The sequence below is a fragment of the Callorhinus ursinus genome, unplaced genomic scaffold (assembly GCF_003265705.2).
Source record: "Callorhinus ursinus isolate GAN/ISIS: 27379988/994484 unplaced genomic scaffold, GSC_fseal_2.0 scaffold2, whole genome shotgun sequence".
Classification (NCBI taxonomy): domain Eukaryota; kingdom Metazoa; phylum Chordata; class Mammalia; order Carnivora; family Otariidae; genus Callorhinus; species Callorhinus ursinus.
In genome coordinates this window covers 32,260,577-32,288,395 of record NW_027397064.1, presented here as the reverse complement: position 1 = coordinate 32,288,395, position 27,819 = coordinate 32,260,577, and the positions used below count along the sequence as shown (strand labels likewise).

Below are 27,819 nucleotides of genomic sequence, written 5' to 3'. Positions count from 1 at the left end.
TACAGTTTTATGTGGTTTCTTACATTTTGTGCCATTAAAGAGGCCCTTTCATAGTTTTTTGAGTAAGTTAGAAGAGTCAATCCAGTATAGGAGGTGCCTCAGGAATTGCTATTAAATCTATTATCTTTATTTATCGTGTAAAAGTTGTAATATCAGATGATATTAAAATTAACAGATGTTCTCTAAGCCCAGAAAATTACATACTGTTGAATCTGGAAATATAATTAGAGCTGAAGAATAAGAATATATTCATAACAAATGGCTAAACATAAATAACTGCAAATATAGACCTTGAAAACTGGGTAGACAGGAATAATTTAGAGAATAACAAAGAATTGGGAAATCAGAGAACTATCAACTGGTGTGGTATTGTTATATAGTGAAAAGGGGGAAAAGCTGGGAAATAAAACTTAACAAATATGAACTGAATGTGTATTTCTTGGTCTGTTCCCTAAGGTTCATAAACAAAAACACATTTACATCAAAAGTGCTTCTTTTTCATTTTAATTAAAACAAAATGGTTCTAACAAGATGAAATTTGGTTGCTGACTTCTATCCCACAAAAGGACAGATCTCCAAACCATTTTGTTAATTGGAGAAATCGACTGTTGGCCTTACATTTCATTCTGAATTTTTAACATTTGGATAATATCACAAATGAGCGAACACTTCAATATTCTCTTTTAATTTTCTTTTTTGCCTCATTTTATGGATTTCATAATCTGGGATTGCATCATTTATGTGAACTAAGCCTGCTGAAACCATTCGAGGACTTGTAAATTTTCCGCTGTAGTTCTCTCGCCGTTTGTGAACCTCTGGAGCAGTATTCGGTCTTGCAAAGTGTTTTAACTGATTATGGCTATCATCCGGACTTTTTCCTAAAAGCCTTGTTCTTGATTTTGCTTGTTCAGCATGCTTAAATGAGGTCACAGGTATATCTTCAAATCTATCCGAACAATCCTAAATATTAAAAGATCAGGTTGGTGTGTTAGTTTTCTTAAAAGTACATTTTAAATTTACAAGAACTGAAGTGTGTAATATCAACAGCTAAAGACAAAGAATGAGAGCATTAAATATTTTATAGGCAGTCCCCAAATTCAGATCCTACACCCAATGTCTCCTATTAGATACTATCATAGAAACCATGTTTAAAAAAAAAATCTTACTGTTTTAAAGGATCTGTTATTTTAGAAGGGATAGAAAATATGAAGCTGGAAACCAGAAAAACTTAGGAGAGCTGTCCTTAAGGGTCAGACTCCTAAAGGCAGTCAGCCTATTCTATAATTCTCCATATTATATTTTCTCCAACACTAAATATAAATCATGAACTCATATTTTATATCATCCAAACTTTCACTCTTTAAAATTTAATAAACATCTTCTTTAACACACTTTCACACACATAGAGAGAGCCTGGCATCTAGGATATAGTTATACTGTTTATATTAAAGTAATAAAATTTTTTATGTACATTCTGAGAGTAAAGAAGTAAGACATTTAGGAAAATAACTGGAAGTATATACACCAAGCAACTTTTTTAAAAATGATGGTTGGGTTAGGGTGGTGGGATTATGGGTTTTCTTTTCCTTTTCTCTTTTTTTCAAATTTATATAATATGGCTCTATTTTATGATAAATATATAATAACCTACAATTATCCCAAAGAGGGTATGGAGCTATTAGTCATTCTTAAACTAGTATAAACTAGTTTCCTCTGCAGCTTGAGCATCTTGTCCCTTAACACTTTGCAGAGATGACCACACCAAAGGAATAAGCTACTCTGATTGAGAGAGAAGGTGTGAATGAATTAATAGAATTGGAAGGTGGGGGGGGGTTGTGCAGGACTAAGAAGAATTAGGGCAGCAAGAAAGATTTACAAAAAAGGAGGTATAGAGTCTAAAGACTAATTGTACCTACTTTACATTTTTGCCTGGGTTTGAAGAAGGCAAGGAAACATTCTTTCTCTCCCCCTTTATGTACGTGGAACATTATTAAGGGAATTTCTGCTACTTTGGTGAGTAATACATAATTCTTTCTTCACATTGTGAAATGTGAATGAAATAACTGATTACTAGATGAAATAACTGAAGTAACAGATGAAATAACAGTGAAAGGGCATGGAGACCCACACAACTGGTTACTTTTCTGGATGCTCCTACAACTCAATTTCTCTTGTCTTCTGTTTTGATTCTTTTGGGAGATTCCTGGATTTTAGAAAAGAATCAGATGAGCAAGTCTTTCTGATGATCTGAAAAATGCCCTGCTACCATTCAATTCTCTGTTGTCAACTTCACTGGAGAGAAAGGTTTAGGTTTAACAGAGGAAAATAAAGATAACTCTATCTCTCCTGACCACTCTTAGGATAAACGTTCTGAAATCCTATATGATCTCATATTATATAATATAAACACAACTTATTGTTTTGTTTGGAAAACTGACATTAAAGATTCAATTTGTCTAAAGGAACTTTGGAAAGTACTTTCTCAAAACTATGAACCCATCTACTTCCTTTTCTTAGTGGATACACACACGTGTGTACATACACACTCAATACTAAATTACCAAATTTAAATAGAAAAGAGAAATCCAACATTGAGAGTATAAGCTAAACTGATAATATTTTCCCTGCTACTATTTTTACTATTTACTAAAGCTAAATATTTGTTTTACAATGGAGAGCAAATTCAAAGCAACTGTTTTAAACAAGAAAAAAAGCAACTGTTCTAAATTAGATCTATTTTTCTCAAAGGATTATGCACATCAAATTTTCAATTTGGGATTTATGAGTTCTCTGAGTTATGGGTCATGCCTATTTATATGTACAAAGAGAAAAGAGCAGCAGTCCAGAAAACTAAGTCCCTTCCACTCCTAGTTTTTAACCTCAGAATGGTTTGTACAAAGTCTGTTAGCAGGTTTACCTTCCTAATTGTTTTATGTTAATATTATAAATATATTTGAATTCCCAAGTTTCTCAGCACATGATATAGCAGAGGGGCAATGGTAATAGAAGAGAGGAGAAGTTAAATTAAAAATTTTCCATTCATAATCCAATAGATTATAAATTTTGCTTATCCCTAATACTTATCAGAATAACTGGCACATAATAGTATATATACTTATAGCTGCATGAAAACAAAATCCCAGCTGTGTTTCCATAGGATACAGCCACTGCCAAGAATTGTACAGGTTGTGCCCGCACAGCAGCCCTGGGCTGAGGGGTGAGTGATGGCTGAGATCCAGCCAGTTTCCCATTGACAGGGGCTATATGCTCTACTCAGTCAACAGAGTCTGCCCAGAGGAAAGGGTGATTTTTTTCTAATTTATGCTCCAGATGGAGTGTCCTTTATCTATTTCATACAAAGGCACTAAGTGTGTTAACAGTCCCCTGATTTTGTGACTGCATTTTGAACTGGGTGAGGTGAATTTGAATGTCAGAAGAATTTTTCAAGTTTGATAGTCTGTGTATTTGGGGGCAATGAGGGTTACACACATACTTGCATACAGACATATACACCTAAAGTAGATTATTGACAGACTTTGCCAAATACAAAAGCAGAAGACTTAGAAAGACAGTATTACGTGTATAGTTCTTCTTGCAGTCCAGTGAAGCAATGTCCTTGGAACAGATTTCCTTAGAATTCTTGCAGTGGGCAGTGTAGCTGGTAGTATCTTAACTATCTTGCTAAATGACTTCTTCTGTTTGTTGACATGGTCTCTTTCTTTTCGGACCTTGGGCTTTAGATTTTCTCTCTTTAATACTTCTGGGAAGAGGGATGGTTTTGAGTTTTTCTCCGCTTCCACAACTTTGTATTTAAAGGACTGTGATTCAGGGAACTTGGCATATTTTTCATTGCAAATTCCATTTGTCTTTACAGAAAGAGTATGTATTTTTTTGTATTGTGCAAATGTTACTAGATGTTTTTTATTATTGTTATTATTTCCTTTCAATCTCTCAATATACTGGTCTTCTAACTTCAATTTCTCCCCAGCCTCTAAATTGAAATGAGTTAAAGTGTTATTCTGCCTGGAAGGAAAAGTGTATTTGTATATATATTCTTCATTTTCACTTGGCATTTTGCAATTAGGAATTCTTGGATACGGTGACAGTACTGCTTCCGGTTTTTCCTGTGCCATCAGTTTATAGATATTATGCACCCTTTTTTCAAGGGGCTTCGCTTTTAGTGTCCTTTCAAAGTAAATATTTGACTGAGTTGTTTTTGATTTACCACTCCAACTATGTGGGTCTTGAATTTCTGTTTTAAAATCATAATTTTCTGCTCGAGGAAGCTGGATGAAACCATGTTCTTTCCTTTGTTTCTTAAGCACTATATCTGTAACTCTTTCTGATGACTTATTTAATGGAATCACTTGGGTATTTTTGATGAAAGAAGGTTGTACTTTAATTAATCTCAGGGTTTTGGCTTCTTCTTTAGGATAGTATCTTTTCTGTTCCTCAATTATTGATGGATTTTCCTTAATATTCTGTAAGGGAAAATATTCCTTTTCTTCCTTTTTGGTTAGTTCTGTTTCTATAAGTCTATCCTCCGGAATTTTTTGTAAAGTAGTTTTTTGAACAATTTTTGAATATTTATTTTGCTTTTCTGAATTCTCCTCCATAAACTGGTTTTCATTTCTAAAAGATAAATCTGGCTTTATACATTTAAATGGTATGGAACTAGAATTGATCAAATTTATATGCTGGTTGATCCCCTCTAATTGCCTTTCTGTGATTAGTCCTGCTTTTGAAAGTTTTTCTATAAAAAGGCTCTGGAGGTGTTTGCTTAAATCAGCTTTTAGATTTAGTAATTCATTTTCTGATAAAGCTATAAGATAGTTTTGTAGAGAGTTATTTAATGGATATTTCATGTTTAAGTCAAGTCTTTTCCCAAAATTCCCCCTTGAAATATCTTGTCCTAACTCACAGAAAGATATGGAAGCACTTTTAGTTCTTAGAGAAGACATGTTTGAGTCGATAGTCTCAGATTCTGTCTCTTTAAATAAACTGCTTTCCGAAAGGTTTTTTAGGAAATAGTTTTGGAGAATTTCATTTAAGAAAGATCTTAGCTTTATTTCCAAATGTTTATCTATGAAATGATGATTAAAATTATTTACAAAAGACATGACTTCTTTTACAGTTTCTGAATATTTTTCCAGAAAAATATTTTGCCCTTTTGGTTCCACTTTCTCATTCAACAAATACAGATTTTGATAGATTTTTGGTAAGTCTTCTTTGGTGATGTGTCCGGATTCTGAAAGTCTTTCTACAAGGTAATGTTGGATATGTTTACTTAGTTCAGATTTTAAATTTTTTATTTCTGACTCTGAGAGTTCTTCCAGAAATACACGCAGCTTTGAACTCAAAATAGGTTTTCTGTCTAATTTATCTATTTTATCAAAATTCTTTTTTATTTCTTCAAGGTCTTCTGTATTATTTGGAAAAGGATGCTGAATCAGTCTTTCTAATTCTTTTTCTGGTTGTCTTCTTTCAGACTGATTATACTTGAAAAAAATATTAAACATATGTTTTAAAAAGGATTTTAACATTATGACATCTGAATCATTAAGTTTACCCATTAATGAGTTACTTAAATTTTCTAAAGTAGAATTTAGATCATTTTCTTCTCTATCAGACCTCTGACTGTTACTTAGCATATCTGCTTTTTTATCTGGTGTTGACTGATATTTTGAACCTTGTAGGGTTACATTTTGGCCTTCATCCATATATTCAACTCTATTAAAAGAAGAAGTGGTTTCTTTGGGAATGATGAGTGTATTCTGCTCTGAAAGAGATTCTGTTCTGCTTTGGGTTTCTGAATAATCCTCTGTGGAATACTTTGGCTCTTCTTCAGCAAAGACTGTCTCTGTATCCAGCACAGAACTCTTCTGATATTGTTTATCTAATTCTATCACTTTGATTATCCCAGATTCTAAAAGAGTATCTACAGGAAATGCTTGTATTATCTGGCTTATAACAGATTTGGCCTGTGGCAATTCTATTTCATCATTGTTTTCTTCATAATGAAGTAGAATATTTGAAGATAAACTCTCCCAAGCTGTGGGTAATTGATTCTGCAAGTTTACTGGTGTCTCACTCAATTCTTTCACTCCTATTTCCAACTCTGAGAAGATAGGTGCAGTGAATATTTGCTTTAAAACATAATCATTTGCAGTGTCACTTATACCTGGTTTGGAGCTAGACACTTCAGTATTTGAATGTTTCTGTTTGAAATTATTTTTTTTAATTGGAAAATTGATCTCACCAGCCTCCAAGTGTTTTTCAGAGACAAGTGCTGTTTCTACTTCTGGAGAATTTCTTGGTCCACCTTCTGAAAGTGAATCTGCAGGAATATCTTTAATTATTCGTTTTAAAAGAGACTTTGAACTTACAATGTCTTTTTCTGGAAGCCAGTTATTTAAATCTTGAACTTTTTCACACACTTTGTTTTCCAGACTACTTGGTGGTTCATCATGAACCCTCAGAAGTGGAGAACTATGACTTTTCTTTCTTGCTTCAGTGTCCATAGGAACCTCTGGTTTAGAAAATAATTTATCTGAAAGGTCTTGCAGATTTTTACTTAAAATCGATTTAAGCATCATTGATTGTTTTAAATTTTCTAGGTGGGAAGTAAGACTTAATGATTTTGAGAGGTGATATGTATTTATATTTCCAGTCACTGATGACTGTCCTTCAAAATTAGGTAGAGATACATTTGGTAGTCTTTCTTTTAAATTATTTTTAGTATCTAAAGTCTCTATTGTGGTCATATTAGGATCATGGGCTAAATTATTCTTCGTGTCTAAAGTCTTTACTGTGATGAAATCGGGATCACAGGCTGACTTTAACTTAGTCTTAGTGTCTAAAGTCTTTACTGTGGTGATACCAGGATCACGGGGCCAGGTTTTATTAGTAGGTCTTGCAGTTTTTGAATATGTTGGGTAAGGAGGATCTTGGTCTTCATGCTCTATAACCTCTGCGCTTAAAGTGTTTCTACATTTGGACATATCTTGGTCTTTCCTTTTTCTGACTGACATTTTGTTTATATTCCTTAGAAAAGGATCAGAACCATCCTTAAAGTTGAATTTCTGGAACTGTAATATTAAAAATAAAAGGTAAGAAGTTCTGTAGTATTTATTTGAATTTATAATAAATTTTCTAGTTAATTTTCTTTGCACAATCTGTCAAATTATCTATCCACCCACCTTCTACAAAGAGAAAATTAACTCTATTTTTAAATATCTGAAATTGGAATGATGAAAATTTTAATGCAAAATTTTAGAATTCCTAATTCTGATACTATTTTGTGTCCAAGAGATTTTTGCTACCTAGAATATTTAAAATACTTACACAGCATTCCTACATCTTTTTTTTTTTTTTTAAAGAACAATTTCCAGTGTTAGCTGCACTTACTTAGACAATGGCTAACATCAGAATCTAAGTTCTACCTTATAAATTCTTAGCATTTTAGTAGCAATATAAGAAAAAAATTTAAATGCAAAGCAAGTAGTAGATATCCCATTAGAAGTATCACAAATAATTTCTAAAGACTAACTTGGGAGCATATATCATCTGCTTTTAAGCCTGGGAATTTCAACAATGATGATGAGTTCCCTCCACTCCTCAGAATGTCACAGTAGAATCTTACTTTTTGATGAATACCATACCTACCTCATAAATGGTTAAGAAAGAGCAGTACAAAAAAATTCTGGATTACAGTGAAATTTCAGTGTAATATCCATGGGCAGCTTTGTAGTTCTGGGATCAAGCTAGTATATCATTGAAATAGCCTTTGAGATAAAGTCTCTTATTCAAATATTTCAAACATATTCTTATATTTGTTCATACAACTTCTACATTAACCAGTTGAAAATGGCAAAATGTGAAATAATCAGCCTAGTATTTGTTTTAGTTTATTTCAACTTAGTTGTTCAAACTTCATTGTAATGGATACAATTTATTGCAACTGTTTTTCAAATATTAGTTGATATCCAGATGAGAATATAAGAATCCCCTGGGTTTTTCTGAGAAATACAGATTCTCAGGCTCCATTTCCAGACTGAGATTCATCAGGTCAGAGGTAGAATCTGAGAACATGTATTTTTTCAAAGACAGTCATGTATTTCTAATGGGTAGTCTGGTTTAGGAACCACTGAATTATATAAAGTATTAGAGAAGCCTAGTACTTAAATATAATTGTTATTGGGATAGGATAATTCAGGACTCACCTGGTATTTTGGTTTGAACTCTATAAATTGTGGTCTGAAAGCTGGTAAAATGTGTTCCTTTGGTGAAAAAATCACCTTATAAAAAGAGAAGTTTTAATTTTAGACTGTTTGTAATGCAAGGATATTTCCTAAGATAATTTTATCCTTTCAATAGTTATTAAAGACGTAAAAAACTTATAATCTAAATATTTTTCTCATAACTACTATAATTTACTTTGCCAATCATCAAAGAAATCTATACATATATAATGCATTTACACATATAACCTTCGCTTCCTTGCTACTATAATATTCACCCTATTGAATTTGTAAAATCAAAACAATGCACAGCAACTTCAAGCAGAAACAAAAGTAGAAAAGAAATAGAAATGTCAGAATATAATCTCATTTTAAAAGGTTGTAAAATGCTTTAGATAATAAATGGCATTTGAGGGGCCCCTGGGTGGCTCAGTCGGTTAAGCATCTGACTCTTGATTTCGGCTTAAGTCATGATCTCAGGGTTGTGAGATCAAGCCCCGCATTGGGTTAATGTGCTGAGTGTGGAGCCTGCTTAGGATTCTCTCTTCTTCTCCCTCTGCCCCTCCCCCACCTCTACAAAGAATAAAAAATAAATAAATGGCATTTGATATTGTATTGGGCTAGAAAGCATTTTCAATGATTCCTTAACCTGTAATTGCTAAATGGGGACCTAACACTGCCTAAGGAAACACTTGGTGCTAGATTAAGGTGTATAGGAACAATTAGAGAATCACAGAACCACTGAATTTTTGGAGATAAAAGGTACTTTAGAGATAATCCAATCCTACTCCTTGTTTCATACAAAAATCTGAAGTTGAAGTTTGTTTTCCCAAGTTACCCAGATGATTAGTAGCCTAAATCCTAAGTGTCCTAAATTTTTATCTCATGCTCCCTTCATTACACAATCAAGACCACAGTGACTGAGAATGATGCTTTGGAAGCATCATAATGTGCATCCACACTGCCAACTCATCTAGACAAAACTTGACGCCATCTCTTTTAGAGTACTTAGTCTACAAACTACTTTCCAATATACTATCTCCTTTAGACAGCAGAAGGTTCATTATATATCAAGTTAATTAAAATAACAGTTCAATGAATGTTTCTATAAGTAATACTTTTAAGTATTCATTAATATTAAGCAGTTAATAACATGACCTTATTCTTAAATTTTCAGCAGCTTCCTACTTTTGCTATTCATTGCCCTAACACATTGACTAAACTATTTCTGAGTTTCTCAATATTCCCTATTATAGTTTCTCTCCTTCAGACAAGTGTGTCTAACTCTGAATTCTTGAAATACATCTCAGACTTTTCCACATCTGTTCTTTTGCTTGTTTTGTTTTTCTTTGCTTGAATTTCCCTAAAAAACAGTTTGAACCCTAACATTTGAAATTTCATTATTTTAAATAAATTTAGTAGAAAAATTAAAAATAAATGAAATATATATGAGAAGAGGAAGAACAGTAAAAAAACAAAAAACAAAAAACCCCATGATCTCCTTTTTGTAAAAAAAAACAAAAGAAACAAAAACTCCTCCCTAAGATAAGCTTGAAAGAATGTGTGAAAGGACATAAAATGCTAACATCTCTGGAGGAGAGGAAACAGGACACTATTAACTTTTATTGTTTAACTCTGTATTATTATTTAAATTAACATGGAACACTTTATAAATAAAAAACTCCAGTACATTTGTACTGGGGAGAAACGCTTTAGGCATTCATCTCAGGAAGCTAGAAAAGAACAATAAAACAAACCAATATAGGAGCTTCAAGATGATGGACTAAACATGGAGATCTCTTCTTTTCTACCTTCCAAGGTTCTAGTAAATTAACAGAAAACAATATTTCAAAAAAGAAAAATCCCATGGCAATACTGGAAATCAATAAGGTGAGACACCAGGATTTAGAAAGTTGAGAAAATTCAGAAAACATGAAAGCAGATGAGACTGATTGAATGGAAACCCCCATTAAGAAAATTAGAGCCTTGAACAACAGAAATCAGATGGGCCTGAGAAACAAAAAAATTCAAGGACAGCATATACAAAGAGAATCAGATGATGGTGCATTTGTCATAGTTATTAATTAAAGAGCTACATTCAGAACAGCTGGATCTTCTCTTCTGCAGCACACAGAGAACATGCCACTGGCAACATTGTCTTTCCCAGTCACACACCCAAAACATAAAAAAAAAATTGAGGGGATTATGCTAAGTGAAGTAAGTCAGGCAGAGAAAGATAATTATCATATGGTTTCACTCATATGTGGGACATAAGCAACAGCACGGATGACCATAGGGGAAGGGAGGGAAAACTGAAGGGGGAGAAATCAGAGAGGGAGACAAACCATGAGAGACTATGGACCCTGGGAAACAAACTGAGGGTTTGGGGTGGGGGGGAGTAATAGGGTGATTGGGTATTAAGGAGGGCATGTGTTGTGATGAGCACTGGGTGTTATATGTAACTAGTGAATCAATGAACACTACATCAAAAACTAATGATGTACTATACAGTGGCTAACTGAACATAATAAGTTAAAAAAAATAGAAAAAAATTGCTTTCTAAAGAAAATGTGCCATCTGCCCAGGTGGAAATCCTATGAGTTTTGAGCCTTGATAGGGAAGCAGAATAGAACTTGCTGTCACTGACATTTCCACATTAGATAACAGAGGAGGTATAAAAAGAAAAAAAAGGAAGTTCCATCTAGGAGACAAACACATGGGTTCTTTGGGAATGTTGTTGGGTTCCCAGCCATCCTGCCAATGCTCTTGCATCCCCATATACACCCCAGGGAAGCCTGCCTGTCACACAGAGCATACCTATACAATCAACATATTCTTTCATTCACAAATATCAAGTGAGCCAACAAAGTTTACCAGATATATGAGGAAAATCAATACATGCACGTGAAGAATCAATAAAAGCAAACAGAACTAACTCCAAAGTAAATAGAGATATTTTTGAGGAATGTGAGGAGAGGGTGACCCTTGGAAAAGATTCTAAATATAACCGTGAGAAATTCAAAAAGGTATTGGTTTCCACTTAGTTGTATAATAGGCATCCCAAATTTAACATATCACAAAAGAAAATTCTGGATTTATCACAAAAGAAAATTCTGGATTACTAATGCTGCTCCCCTCCCTCCCTCCAAAACCCCCACAAAACATTGGCCTTTCTTAAGTTTTCCTCATCTCAGTTATTGGTGCTACCATCTACTGGCTAGTAACTTAAGTTTCACTCTTTATTTCTCTCCTTCTCCTTACCGTATCTAATCCAGCATTAAGTCTTGTGGTTTCTGCCTTCAAAATATTATCAAGTGTCCAATTACATCTCACCATCAACCCCACTAACACTGTAGCACAAGCCACTATCATCTCTTTCTTCTAGTCTCCTAATTAGTCTCTTGTTCTCTGTGACAGAGACTGATAATTGCCTTCCCACAATATATATTATCTCAAGAACATAAAATTTTTAGCATTTAGGTAGAAATGTCCCTTGCTAAAAAAAAAATTTTTTTTAGCCTCTGTTGAAGATAAGTGTAACTATGTGACAAGTTTCTGGCCAACAACACGTAATTGGAAGTTGTTGGAAGAATCTTCTGAGAGAGTATCTTAAAATAGAGGCAGACTCAGCTGACAGGAACCTAACAAACCTGCCTGCATGTGAGACAGACCTCAACTGGTCAGTCTTTCATGTATCCACCCAGCAAGATTAAAACATAAATACACAATGATATGCACATAAGGTCTTCCTATGCTCTATCTACTTCAATGAAGGTAACTGGAAACTGGGTTGCCACTGCTCAAGACCAAGAGTGCTGCCATCCTAGGGGGGAGTAGAGCAAGAGTAAAAATGCCACGAAATTTCCTACCATTTTGAAGATGGCTTTTTCTTCATTGGGTATTTTCTTGGTTGCCATAAACTTTGATTGTTTTCCAGAGCTCCCATGAAGCTGGTTCAGATAGCTTCTGGATCCTTTTTCAGTTTTTTTCAGAGGAACAAGAACTTGGAGCTATTTATTCCACCATTTTGTTTGTATCCCTTTCCTTTAACATTTCTTATGTTGGGGGTTTTCTTGCAATGAATTCTCTCAGCTTTTGTTTGCTGAAAGGATATTTTAATTTCTGTTTTGAAAAATGTTATAACTGGTTCAAGAATTCTAGGTTGGTGATTTTTTCCTTCTATTAAGATTACATTCCTATAGTCTTCTACCTTACATAGTCTCTAACAAAAACTCTGTTATTTTTATATTTCTTCCTCCATTACAAATGTGCCTTCCTTTCCACTCCCCCTAAGGTTTTCTCTTGACCACTGAATCTCAGCAATGTGATTATGATATGTCTGAGAATTTTTTTTTTTTTTAGGTCTATGCTCTTTGAGTTCATTGAGTTTCTTGGATCTGTGGGTTTATAGTTTTCATCAAATATGAAAAACTTTTGACGATTATTTCTTCAAATACATTTTTTAGTTTCCTCTCCCTATAAGTCTCCAATTATATGTATGTTTTACCACTTGATATTTTCATATAAGTTACTGATGCTCTACTTTTTCTAAAAAATCTTTTTTCTCATTCTGCTTTGTCTAATTTCTAATTCTGTGTCTTCAGGTTCATTGATCCTTTGCAGCATCTAATGTGCTGTTACTTCCTTTTTCATCTCTAAAAATTCCATTTTGTCTATCTATACCTTCCATTTCTTTCCTCATCATGTTCATGTTTATTCTACTATCTTGAATATGTGGAATATATTTGTAATAGCTCTTTTAACCTCCTTTTCTGTTAGTTCTATCTTCTCTGTCATTTCTAGGTCTGTTCCTACTGATTGATTTTTCCCTGCATTATGGGTCATATTTTCTTGCTTTTTTTTGTATGTCAGTAATTCCTAATTGGATGCTGAGAATGATAAATTTTACATTTTTAGTTACTAGATTTTGCTTTCTTCTTAATCTAGTATTTGGTTTATTTTGGTACATATTAAGATACTTGGAAACAGACTCCTTCAAAGCTTGCTTTTAAGCTTTATTGGTGGTGAGGTGGCATTGTCCAAAAGCCTTTAATGTAGAGCTGACTTAGTCTCTCCACTAAGATTATGGCCTTCTATTTGCTGTCACATGTGTGTTACGAATCCTTCCTCTCTGGCATAGACGAAAATGATTTATTTCTAGCTATGTGAGTTCCTAGAATGTTCTACCCAATCCTTTTCAGTGATTCTTTTTCTTGCCTCCAGTATTTCATTACTCAGATTAATCTCGAAGACTGAAGGGGACCTCCTTCACAGTTATCTGGAGATTTCTTGCTCTACATTTCCTTCCATTCTGGTACTCTACTCCACAAATTCTGCCTCTGCCCACCAAACTCCACAATCTCCCTCCCTCTCTTCAATTCAGTGATACCTCCAAGCTCTGTTTTGGTTCTCCCTCCTGGTGCTGCTGTGCAGAAAACTGGTACAATTGTAGGGCTCACTTTGTCCTTTTCTCTAAGAAATTACAGTCTCCTGAGAAACAAACTGAGGGGTTTAGAGGGGAGGGGGGGTGGGGGATGGGTTAGCCCAGTGATGGGTATTAAGGAGGGCATGTATTGCATGGAGCACAGGGTGTTATATGCAAACAATGAATCATGGAACACTACATCAAAAACTAATGATGTAATGTATGGTGACTAACATAATAAAATAAAATTAAAAAAAAAAATCACAGTCCCATGCTGCCATCTTCCCAATGTCTGGTTTTCTTATTGTTTAAGGAAGGAAGATAAATCATATCCCTGTAAACTCCATCTTTACTAGAAGCAGAAGTGTGACATTTACTTTTCATGGATCTATCATATACATTATTTGGCTCAGCAGAGATTTATATATAAATTATGATAATATATAATATATATTATAACAATTATAAATTAACTTTTCTTAGATTTAAAATAGACTCAATCTATAAACAAAGCATGGGAGATTTAACTACAGCAATATAACAGAATGTATTAGAAACCTTAACAAAGAAATGACACTATAGGAATAACAATAACAACAACAAAAAAATGGAAGGGACAAGAAAATGAAACTTTTTAAAAAAACTTGTTCTTCTTCCATAGTAGGAAGTTGGTAGATAATGCCTATTGGTTTACATGCCAAGAAATATTTCAAACATATTAGAGCATTACAAATAATCATTAGAAAAATTTTAAAAATAATGTTTAATAAAACTGAGAAGAAAAGTTGTAAAAGGAAGGTTTGAAATAGTATAAATGCTCTAAATCATCTTTCAGAGTATGATATCAACACATTCTACCTGAAGCTGATTAGTTGATAAATCAAATAGAGTTTGAACTACATAATTTAAAACTATAATAAAACTTACCAGAAGAACTTTAAAAGTAGTTGTTTTGGGTAAATGAAACTGATAGTGTAGCTATGGGTGGAGAAAGATGACTTTTTCTTTTCATTTTATACCCTTCTGTGCAGACTGATTTTCGGGGGACTGTGTAGGTGTAATTTTAATTAAAAAGAAAAAGCTAGGGGGTAGGAAAACATACAAGCTTAAAACTTACAAAAAACTACAAAGGGCATTCTTTTTTTCCCCCCAAAAGGCATTTTTAATAGGGCATTGATTAAATAATTATTGTACAGGCTCACAATAAGAGATAGTAGAATTTAGTTGTTTGCAGCACAGACTTCAGAGCCGGTCCACCTCAGTTCAAAACTCAGGCTTACCACTTTATTGTTCTTGGACAAATTAGTTGGCTGCTCCATGACTTAACTTTCCCACATATAAAATAAAGTAAAAATATCTACATCACAGGATTGTTATGGGGATTAAATGAGTTAAAGTATTAAGATATTAATATAGGAAATTGCAATAAAAGTATTGGGTATTATTATAAAAAAGAATGAAATGTGGAATCTAAAAAACAAAATAAACAAACAAAAAAAGAAAACCAGACTCTTAAATACAGAGAACAAACTGGTGGTTGCCAGAGGGATGCAGGTGGGGGGGGGGATGGGCAAAATAGATAACGGGACTAAGAGGTACAAATTTCCAGTTGTAAAATAAGTAAGTCATGGAGATGGGTGTGCAGCATGGGAAACAGAGTTAAAGGTATTGCAGTGGCAATATGTGGTCACAGATGGTGACCACACACATAATTAGCACTGAATAATGTATAGAATTGTTGAATCAATATGTTGTACATCTGAAACTAATATAACATTGTATGTTAATTATACTTTAATTTTAAAAAAACTATTGGCTATTGTTATTAAAATAACATTACAGCCACTTAAAGTAATGAAATTGATTTAATAGCACATTTAATAGCACATTTATTAATTTTTTATCAATGTGCTATTAAATGAAAAATTAAGGTACAGATGACTAGTTGATCATAATAAGCAGTCTGGGAAGGTGCCAGTGGCATATAGGGAAGTCTTTGTGAAACTGACTCAAGTGGAATGAGAAAACTTCAATAGACATTTTTTTTAAAAAATTTAAATAATTATAAAATATATGACTATCCATTTGCCAAAATCTATTGATCTGTACTTCACAAAGAATGAATATTAATGTATGTAAACTAAAACTAAAACAATAAAAAACAGAATGTTGGCAGCCAAGAAATAATGCAGAAATTGACAAATGAATCCAACTGTATTTATTACAAATGTAAGATATATGACTACACTGAAAGGGGCAGGAGAAAAAAGGAAGTGACCTTAGTAACTTTGAAAAATAATGTTTTGGCTGGAAAGTACAAAGACTAAAGACAAAGTAAACTGTACATAAACTGTGTGCTAGTAGGTAAGTTTGTTCTTCATGGGTGTAGTATAATTTTGTAATTCTGACACTGCTTTGCATTTACATTGGGTTGGAATAAATAAATGTATAGTGGATGATGACAGCCAGGTTTCTCACTGTGGGAGAGAGAAGTTACACTAGATACAAGCAAGAAAAGAGGGTTAGAATAAACTCAGTGATACTGGAATAGATTCAGAGACACCAGTATAAACTTAAAATTAGCAAAATATAGAAAGAGATATATACAGAAACAAATATAGCTATATGTATATGCATGGTTTGTATACACACATATATTATTTAACTGTCTGCTGAGAAGGCCCAGACACAATAGCAACAATACACCCAACTCCCAGAGCCTGGTTTCAAAATATCATTCTCCAGTAAAAATACCAGGGCTCCTTGTAGAAATGATTGATTCTAGGACTGGGGCAAGAAAGTTACAACATAAGCCTGGAATATCTTATAGACAAAAAGGAAAGTACTCAAAAGACAAAAGGATGGAGGCATGTCAAAGGGACACAGGACACAGTGAAAGAATTGCTATTGGCTAAAGCCGGAAAAATTTACACAAAAAATCAATAATATCATCTTGGATTATAACCAAAAATATAAAATATATTTATTTAGAAATAAAATACTTCATTAAAAAAAGAAATTAATTGGCTAATATAACTAGGAGATCTGATTCCAGGGACTCACTGTGACCAAGTCACTATCTCCCTGTATCTTTCTTCCTCTGTGTTGGTTTCTTATTTTTTTCTCTCTTAGACCACTGCTAGTTCTTGATATAAAAGAATAAAGAATTCTCTTAATATTCTTATATCAAATTATGTGGTTATCCTTGTAGCCACAGAGACAGTGTCAAGTTTGCCAACTACACCAAGGATTAGAGCTGGGGCAAGGATGATATCCTCAGGAAGGAATACTGATAGATAAAAATATTATAAGTATATGGACAATTAAAATGTACAGGCAAGCCTCATTGTGTTTTGCTTTATTGTCCGTCCCAGATATTGCATTTTTTAAATAAATTGAAGGTTTGTGGCAACGCTGTGTTAAGCAAGTATGTCAGTGCCATTTTTCTAACAGAATTTGCTCGTTTTGTGTCTCTGTGTTACATTTTAATAATTCTCACAATATTTCAGACTTCTTTGTTATAATTTTACTTGTGCTGATTTGTGATCATTTTATTACAATGCTGAGAGCTCATATGATATTTAGCATTTTTAGCAATAAAGTATTTTTAATTTAAGGTATGTACATTTTTAAGATATAATGCTATTGCACACTTAATAGACTACAGTATAGTGTAAGCATAACTTTTATATGCACTGGGAAGCCAAAAAATGCATTTGACTTGATTTATTGTGATATTCACTTTATATGGTGGTCTGGAACCAAACCTGCAATATCTCTGAGGGTGCCTGTTGTGTTGAAACAACTACCTATCTATTTCAGCAAAAATATCAGTAAATTCTTACCTCATACCAGAAAAAAAGTATAAATGAACTAAACATATGTAAACATAAAAAGCATATACTAGGAAAACATCTAAGAGAATATTGACATAATCTTGGGGTGGAGAAATACCTTCTAAAAAAGATATAAACTAACAGCCACAGAGGAAAAGGTGTCAGATTTGACAACATAAATATTTAAAATTGCTATAAGGGACCCGAAGAAGTTAAAAAACATAGGTAATAAACAGCATAGATCACAAAGCATTGTTATTCAAAATATATAAAGCATTCTCACATATAAACACACAACCCAATTTGTGTATAAGGGCAGAGATTATAAGGAGTCAAATAACAGAAATACAAATGGATAATATACACATGAAAATTGTTCACTCATTAATAATCAGAAAAATGCAAATTAAAATGACAATGGAATATCATTTTTGTGCGAACAATTAACAAAAACTAAAATGAATAGGGAGTGGAATACTGAATATTTTCTTACATTTTGGGTGCAAATGCAAATTAGCAAATCTGGTTTAAAGGATGATCTGGCAGTATATACATCAAAATTAAATATGCTCATACATTTTGATCCAACAAGTCTACTTCTCATATTTATCCTATAGTATATTGTACAGGTGAATAAATATAATACTTACCATTTAGCAAGAGACTATTATGCTCCAAGCCCTTTAAAATTCTTTGAAATAGATGACAGTATAATCATTTTGCAGATGACAAAACTGAAACTCAGATGTAAATTGCCCAAAGTTATATGACCATGAAAGTGGAAGAATCTGGATTTGAACCTAGATATTTCTGCCTGTAAAATCCAAGGTCTTTTTACTATATAATACTAATTCTCTTACCATCCACCAAACAATGCCTTTAAATGGTAGGTAAAATCAAATTCCCCATTCCTCCCCATCTTTCTTTCATCCTGGCTTTTGGGGAAATGATCTAGCATCCCATCATGGTCAGGGTTTAAATAGAAACTAATTAAGGTATACATTGAAAATCTTAATTTATGAAGGGGCTCTAAAAATGTGAAGGAACTATTGAAAGACTGTCACCTGAATCAGCTATGAGTTGAAAGAGATGTTTGTTAGTCCTTTCCAATTCAGATTAGCACTCCAGAAGTTTGTCTCAAAATACTGCATTTCTTTAACACACTGTCTACCTTGGTTCATAAAAAACTCTTCTTTTAACTTCAAACAACTTCAAAGTTTATTTCCCCACAGAATTCTGAAGATTTTGTGACTTTGTGAAGCAATTACTTTAGACTTTTAAGAACTTGTTCTAGAATTCTGATATGTCTTCAGTTTACAAGCTCGTTGCCCTAGGTGATAGATTCTTTCAAACTTTTAAATCTGTTAATTGCATATAACCTATGTTTTATGGTTTACCAAGTGAATTTATCTTGTTCAATTTAATTAAGTTTTACCTATTGTTATACAGGTCTGACTACCACCCTTAAAGAAAATATTTAAGGTAAGTTTTCTTTTTCTTTACCTTATAAAAATTAAACTTTTTATTTTGAAATACTGCAGTTTCCCATGAGTTGTAAGAAATAACAGAGAACCCACGGACCCTTTATCCAGTTTCTCTTAACAGTTACATCTTATAAAACTGTAGTAAAATATAACAACCAGGATATTGACATTGTACAGTCAAGATGCAGAATATTTCCACAAGGATCCCTAATGTCCTTTTATAGTCACATCCTTTCCTCTCCTGCTGCCACTTCAATGCCTGGCAACTACTAGTCTGTTCTTCATTTTTATAATTTTGTAATTTCAAAAATATTATATAAATGGAGTCATATAGTGTATAACATTTTGGGATTGGTTGTTTTCACTCAGCATAATTCTCCAGAAATTCATCCAGGTTGTATATATCAATACTTTGTTCCTTTTTATTACTATTATTCCATGGTATGGCTATACCACAGTTTATTTAGCCATTCACCAGTTGAAGGACAATCTGGATTGCTTCTACTTTTTGGCTATTATGAGTAAGGCTCCTAGAGAGTATTATGCTAAGCAAGTAAGTCAGTCAGAGAAAGACAAATACTGTATGATTTCAATCATATGTGGAATTTAAGAAACAAAACAAATGAGCATAGGGAAAAAAAGAGAAAGACAAACCAATAAACAGGCTCTTAACTATAGAGAACAAACTGATGGTTACCAGAGGGGAGGTGGGGGGTGGGAATGGGTGAAATATGTGATGGGGATTAAGGTGTGCAGTTATTGTGATGAGCACTGGGTGTTGTATGGAATTGCTGAATCACTATATTATACACCTGAAACTAATATTACACTGTATATTAACTAAGTGGAATTTAAATAAAAACTTAAAAGAAATAAATTATATTAAATCAACAGGTCAATCTGGGGAGAACTGGAATCTTTACTATGTTGAGTCTTCCAATCCATGAACATGGTATGTCCCACCATTTATTTAGGCCTTTGATTCTTATCATACAGATCCTGTACATGTTTTCTTAGATATGCAAGTATTTAATTTTCTCTGGAGTTATTGTAAATGTTATTATGTTTTAAATTTTTGTTTCCACATGTTGTTAGTATATAGAAATGCTATTTTTTCATTTTGAATTTGCATCCTCCAACCTTGTGGAACTCACTTATTAGTTCTATTATGTGTTGTTGTTGTTTGCAGACTCTTTTTGGTATTTTCTACATAGACAATCGTTCCAACTGAAAATATAGTTTTATTTCTTCTTTTCTAATCTGTGTGACTTTTATTTCCTTTTCTTGCCCTATTACAATGGATAAAATTTCTAGTACTATATTGAAAAAGAGTAGCAAGAGCATACATCCTTGACCTGTTCCTGATCTTCGAAGAAGAGCATTCAGGCTTTCATCATTAAGTATAATGTAAACTACAGGTTTTTGCAGATGTGCTTTATCAAATTGAGGAAGTTACCTTCTCATACTAGTTTGTTGAGAGTTTTTAAATCAAGATTGTGTGTATAATTTTGCAAAAAACTTTTTTGTTTCAGTTGATATGAGTTTTCTCCTTCAGTCTATTGCTGTGGTGAATTATATGACTGATTTTCAAATGCTGAACCAGCCTTGCATATCTGTATATGATGAATTACACAGACTGATTTTTCCATGTTGAACCAGTGTTACATGATATATAATTCTTTTTATACATTGCTGTATAAGTGTGCTAATATATTGTTGAGGATTTATGCATCTAAATTCATGAGAGATATTGACTTGTGTCTTTCTTTCTTCCTGTCTCCGTCCGTCCTTCCTTCCTTCCTTCCTTCCTTCCTTCCTTCCTTCCTTCCTTCCTTCCTTCCTTCTTTCCTTCCTTCCTTCCTTCCTTCTGTACTGTATCTGGTTTTGGTATAAGACTAGTAATAGCCTCATAAAATGAGCTGGGAAGTATTCCTTTCTCTTCTGATTTTTGGAATAGATTGTATAAAATTAGTGATAATTCTTTCTTGATTGCTTGGTAAAATTCTCTAGTAAAACCATCTGTGCCCAGACACTTCTTTTCCAGGAGATTTTAAATTACTAATGCAAGTTTTTTAATGGCCATAGAACTATTTTATTCCATTTGAGACTTCCTCTTTTACCCAAGGATTATTTAGAAGTGTGTTGTTTAATTTGTAAGTATTTGAAGGTTTTTCTGTTGTTTGTTATTGATTTCTGGTTTGATTCCATGTTATGTATATAGACAAAGATATATATTACCACTCACCAGGTTGTTTACTTCTTCATAATAGGCTGAGACCCATTGGCTCAAAAGCCTGCAAACACCAAACTAAAACTTATGCACATCCAATTGTTTTAAAAATAACCTCCAAAAAGCAGATTTTTAGCTATTTAGAGCCCACCTCCTTTGCATAGCTCATGAAACTGTGCCCAACACATGCTATCCATAGATAAGGTAAATCCTGGGGACATAAAGTCCTCTAGTCCCTGCTGCCTTTGGACTTCTCTGACCTAGAGAGTCCCTGCTAAGCTATTGCATGAAATCACCTAGACATACAACACCCTCTCTAAAAACCTTGTCCCCCACAAATTTCCTTGCCATCCTCCCCTTCTGAGTGGTGGCTTCTGTGCTATGGCCTCCAGATGGTGTGATGTTGTAAGGGACTTTCCTCACATGCAAACCTATTTACAGTGTTACTCAAATAAGATGTGTGTGGTCAGAGAACTCAACTTCTGGTTTTAATTATTTTTAATTTGCTGAACTTGGTTTTATGATCCAAGATGTGGTCCATAAAATCTAAATATTCCATGGGCACTTGAAAACAAATTGGGTAGAGTATCAGAGTCTGTTGGCTGATTGTGTTGTTCAGGTCTTCTACATTCTTGCTGATTTTCTCTCTTGCAGTTCTATAAATTACTGAGAGTGGGCTGTTGACATCCCCAATTAACTGTGGATTTTATTTTCTCTTTAAGCTCTATCAGATTTTGCCTATTTCAGCTCTGTTACTTTAGGATTATTATGTCTTCCTGTTGGATTGATACTTTTATTATTATATAACATCCTTCTTTGTCTCTAATTTTTTTCTTTGTACTGAAATCTATCTAGTTTATCTGATATTAATATAGCCATTGTTGCTTTTTATGATTAATGTTTGCATGTCATATCTTTTCCCACTCTTTTGTTAACTTAAATATTTCTTATAGAAAGCATATTGTTGGATCATATTTTTTATTCACCCTGCCAACTCTATCTTTTAAATGATGTATTTAGACCCCTTACATTTAAAGTAATTATTCACATATTGGGGCTTAAGTCTATCATTTTATTTGTTTTCTGTTTATTTCTTCTACTTCTCATTCCTCTCTTTCTCTTATTTTTTGTGGGTTAATATTTCTTCGAATACCACAATGATTTACTTATACTGTTTTTTAGTGTGTTGCTTTTTATAGTTTTCTTAGTGGTTATGCTATGTATTATATTTACATAACATTACAATCTATGATAACTGATACTTTATCTCTTCAAGTGAAGTAGAGAAATCTTACTTCTATTTAGGCCCCTTCCCTTTATTAAAAAAAAAGATTTATTTATTTATTTTAACAAAAGAGAGAGAGATTGGCAGGCAGGAGCAGGAGGAGAAGAGATTCCCAAACAGACTAGGCGCTGAGTGCAGAGCCTGACATGGGGCTTGATCTCATGACTGTAAGATCATGACATGAGCTAAACCAAGAGTTGGTCAGTTAACCCACTGCACCACCCAGGCACCCCAAGGTCCCTTCACTTTTAAAATATAATTGTCTTAAGTATTTCCTCTACTTACAATGTGCATCACAGTAGATGGTGTTATAATCTTTGCTTTGACTATCACATATTATTTTAAAACTCATGAGAAGTAGGATAGTCTGTAATATTTGCCCATTCTCATGTTCTTTTCTTATGAAGTCCCAAGCCTTCTCTCCCTTCTTTTCTTTCTTTTTTTTTTTTTTAAGAGACTTTCTTTTAGCTATTCATTAAGAATCTGTTTGCTACCAACAAATTCTCTTGGTTTTCCTTTATCTAGAATGTCTTTATTTTTCCTTCACTCCTGAAGGAAATTTTTGCTGGGTATAAAATTCACATTTACCAGTTCTTCTCTTTCAGTACTTGAAAAAATGTTGTGCTGCATCCTTCTGGCCTCCATGATTTTAGATGAGAAAATCAGTCATTCAGATAGGTACTCCCCTATAGGTAATGCATTCTCTCTGGCTGCTTTCAAGATTTTTTTTTTTTCCAGTTTTCAAATGTGTAATGATGATGTGACCTGGTGATTTCTTTGGATTTATACTCTTCGAGACTTGCTCAGTTTCTTGAATCTATAGGCTTATGTCTTCCACCAAATAGAGTAAGTTTTCAGCAACTATTTCTTTAAATACTTTCTTTCGCTCTATCATTTCTTTTTTTCTTCTCCTCCTTCTCCCCCTCCTCCTCTTTCTCCTTCCTCTCCTTCTATCCTTCTCCTTCCTCTCTCCTTGTCTCTCTCCACTCCTTCTGGAACTCCAATAATATGAATGTTAACTCTTCTGCTGAAGCTCTGTTAAGTTTTTTCAGTCTGTTTTCTTTCTGTTGCTCAGATTGTGTAAATTCTATTGATATTTCCTTAAATTCACTGCTTCTATCCTCTGTCATTTCCATTCTACTATTAAGCCCGACCAGTGAGTTTTTATTTTGGCTATTGTCTTTTTCAGTTCTATAATTTCCATTGGTCGTTTCTACAACTTCTGTGTCTCTGCTGATAATTTTTATTTGTTTCAAGAGAATTTCTGATTGCTTGATGAAGCATTTTTTGGTGGTTGCTTAAAATCCTTGTCTGGTTATTTCAACATCTGATTCATCTTGGTGTTGGCATCTTTTGATTATCTTTTCTCATTTATGTTGTGATTTCCCTGGTTCTTGGTATGCCAAGTGATTTTCAAACATATCCTGGATACATAGGATCTTATATCATAAGACCCTGGATTTAAAAAAAAAAAAAATTTTTTTTTTTTTTTAAGCAGGCTATCCCTCTCCCCACGTGGGCCTTGACTGCCTCCAATCTAGATCCTTGGGAAGTTGTGGCATGTAGTTCCTCACATCCACAGGTGACCTTTGGCCTTGGCTGCAAGTGATCTATGAGGGGTGAGGAGTGTAGTATACTTGGGAGTAAAAAAAATATGGAGTATACTTGTGATCATTTGCCTAACACACTACCAACACCTTTGGGGGGATGTCACAGAGCATTTAGTAGAAAGAAACTATTAGTGATAACAGCAAAAAGCCAAAACCTACATGGCAAATAGACAAAATATAACATCTACTGGGTAACTACTTTGTACTACTGTGCCAGGTGCCAGAAGATAGATAAGTAAGATAAATACCTTATCCCAATGTAGTAAAGGCTATGGCTAAATCATCAGCTATAAAGGATGGGATATTTCTTTGGTGGTAATATGTTAAAATGGCACCTAAAGTGCCACAGCTAATATGTAGTCAAGCCCAATCTGAAACTACTTGTCAAATCATCTTTAACTGTCAGTGCTACTTTGATTATGCCTATTGTACTTTGTAAATTTATCTCACTTACAAACAATTATGTTACTGTAATATAATGGTTTACCCCAAATAAGTCTTTCCCACTACCTCACTATAAGGTCTTCTAAGTCAAGAGTATATTCTGTTCATTTTTGTATCCGCAGTTCCTGGAACATAGTAGGTACTCATTCAGAGTATCTGTCAAGTGCCTAGGTTTCAGACACTGTTCCAGATGAAATACAAGACACAGAAACTCCAGCTCTAAATATGCTTATATTCAGGTAGAAAAAATGGGCAGCTATGATTAAAGATCTTACTACACTGGCATTTAGAAGATCATCTGCACTTTGCTTAAGAGACTCTGAGTCCCTTGGAGACTCTGATGGCTGTAAATTTCTGATAAAATTTATGTTTCTGATAAAATTTATCTTCATCAAAATATTTTGTGTTAGGTATACATAAAAATCTCTATTTCTCTAGCTCATTGATCTTATCACAATATGAATTGTTTGAATGGACTTGGTAATGCTACTGCTATGAAGGTTCAGTTCAATTCAACCAAAACAATGTAAGTTGTATGTGCAAAGCACTGGAAAGTATTTTACATATATTATCTCACCAAATCACCACTTTGGTTAAAAAGGCCTTTCATTACCCATGTCTACCCTTCCTTTTCTGCCAAGATAAACACCCTGTGTGTTTATCTAGTATGCTATATTATAATTCCTTGTGTACTTTTCTGTCAGCTACATTCACTAATATATTTTTTGTTACTCAAAGTCAGGGGAAGAGGAGAAGGCAGTTGATCATATGTGCTCTAGGGTCAAATCCCAACTGCCTTACTAACTGTGTGACCTTCTACAATTTATCTAACCTCACTGAGCTTGTTTACTCATCTGCAAAATAGATATAAACAATAACAATGCCTACTTTGTTATGAGGATTAAATAAAATAATACATATAAAAAACTTAATATGGGGGGAGAGGAAAAAGATGGCAGAGGAGTAGGGGACCCTATTCCACCTGGTCCCTGGAATTGAGCTGAATATCTACCAGACCACTCTGAACACCCACGAAATCAGCCTGAGATGTAAGAAGATAGATCTGGATCTCTACAAACAGAATATCACAGGTGTTTGGTTTCAAGGTATGAAGCAGGGAGCCATGATTCCACCAGCAGATATCAGAGGATAAACAGAGGGAGGAGGGAGCTGAGCCCTCGGGATCCTACACCGCCAGTGAGTGATAGCCTCCTGTGCTGGGCACCGGGCACAAACTCACAGACCGGTAACGATGGGGAAAGGACCTCAGGGCAGCTCCCCAGACTGAAACTCGGAGCGGCAGGGCCACACGTGCAAACTGGGGCAGCTGGTGGTTTTAGAAGCACAAAGGGCAGAGACATGCCCCAACTTGGAGGCGAAGACTAGGAGCGCTGCTGAGGGGCACACAACCCAGGACGCTGCAGTTTATAGCAGCACAGACAGAAACGGAGATGGTGTGGCCTGGAGAACTCGCTGAAGAACAGACTGCAATCTCTCTGCTCTGAGGCAGAGGGTTGGGAACGATCTCTTCTGTTCTGACTCTTGGAAGAGACACGGAAAGCCACCAGGGAAAGCCACCAGTGAGCAAAACCCCCCCAAAACCAGTTTCCACTGAGCCCATCCCCCACCACAGGGGGCAAGGTAACTCTGTTCAAACAGGGTTGCCTGAGTAACAGCATGGCAGGCCCTTCCCCCAGAAGACAGGCTGGGAAAACAAGAGGACAGCAACCCTAAGGTCCCTATAAAACAGGTGCATCTTGCTTGGGTTGTGATCAATAATTTGGACTCTATACATTCCCTCAACTACCCCTCAACAGAATGACTAGGAGGAGGAACTCCCAAAATAGGAAAGACTCGGAGACTGACTTATGCCACAGATTTACAAATGGATTCAGATATAACCAAGATGTCGGAGATGGAATTCAGGGTAGCAATTGTGAAGATGATAGCTAGAATGGAGAAATTGATTAATGGCAACATAGAGTCTCTAAGGGCAGAAATGAAAGCTGAATTGGCAGAACTTAAAAATGCTATCAATGAGATCCAATCTAATCTAGATAATCTAACAGCTAGGGTAAGCGAGGTAGAAGAATGAATTAGTCATTTAGAAGACCAATTAATAGACTAGAAAGGGAAAGAAGAGGCCAGGGAAAAACAACTCAGAATCCATGAAAATAGAATCAGAGAAATAAGTGACACCATGAAACGTTCCAATGTCAGAATTATTGGGATCCCTCAGGGGGTGGAGAGAGAGAGAGAGGACTAGAAGATATATTTGAGCAAATCGTAGCTGAGAACATCCCTAATCTGGGGAATGAAACAAACATTCATGTCCTAGAGGCAGAGAGGACCCCTCCCAAGATCAAGGAAAACAGGCCAAAGCCCCAGCATGTAATAGTAAAACTCGCAAATCTTAGAACCAAGGAAACCATCTTAAGGGCAGTTAGGGGGAAGAGATTCCTTATGTACAGAGGGAAGAACATCAGAATAACATCAGACCTATCCACAGAGACCTGGCAAGCCAGAAAGGGCTGGCAAGACATATTCAGGGTACTAAACGAGAAGAACAAGCAGCCAAGAATACTTTATCTGGCAAGGCTGTCATTTACAATGGATGGACAGATGCAGAGCTTCCAAGACCAGCAGAAACTGAAAAAATATGTGACCATTAATCTGGCCCTGCAAGAAATATTAAGGGAGGTTCTATAAATGGAGAAAGACCCCAAGAGTGATATAGAACAGAAATTTGCAGGGACAATCTATAAAAACAAGGTCTTCACAGGCAACATGATGACAATAAATTCATATCTTTCAGTAATCACTCTCAACATGAAAGGCCTAAATGCTCCCATAAAATGGCACAGGGTTGCAGATTGGATAAAAAGACAGGACCCATCCATATGTTGTCTATAAGAGACTCATTTTGAACCTAAAGATACATCCAGACTGAAAGTGAAGGGATGGAGATCCATCTTCCATGCCAACGGATCTCAAAAGAAAGTGGGGTAGCAATTCTTATATCAGACAAATTAGATTTTAAACTAAAGACTGTAGTTACAGACACAGAAGGACACTACATCCTTCTTTAAGTGTCTATCTAACAAGAAGATCTAACAACTGTAAATATCTATGCCCCCAACATGGGAGCAGCCATCTACATAAGCCAATTGTTAACCAAAATAAAGAGTCATATTGATAACAATACGTTAATTGTAGGAGACCTCAATATTCCACTCTCAGCAACAGACAGATCATCTAAGCAGAA

At 34.5% G+C, this 27,819-nt stretch overlaps 1 protein-coding gene across 18 annotated transcripts in view; it reads right to left on the bottom strand.

Annotated features, from left to right (window-relative positions):
* Nucleotides 1–487: 487 nt before the first annotated feature.
* The window catches only part of C2CD6 (C2 calcium dependent domain containing 6), a 146,015-nt gene continuing 118,683 nt past the window's right edge, over nt 488–27,819 (bottom strand). For 4 of the 18 annotated variants that reach the window (XM_073880073.1, XM_025893320.2, XM_025893324.2 and 1 more), the window contains 3 exons: nt 8,223–8,297; nt 3,579–7,088; nt 488–960 (listed from right to left, as the gene is read on the bottom strand). In XM_073880073.1, the coding sequence (XP_073736174.1) occupies nt 652–960; nt 3,579–7,088; nt 8,223–8,297 (3,894 nt within the window). In that variant the 3' untranslated portion in view covers nt 488–651. Of the gene's footprint in view, nt 961–3,578; nt 7,089–8,222; nt 8,298–18,151; nt 18,316–27,819 lie in introns of those variants that run through there. The other 14 variants (XM_073880104.1, XM_025893342.2, XR_012374620.1 and 11 more) reach the window with 12 other exon arrangements.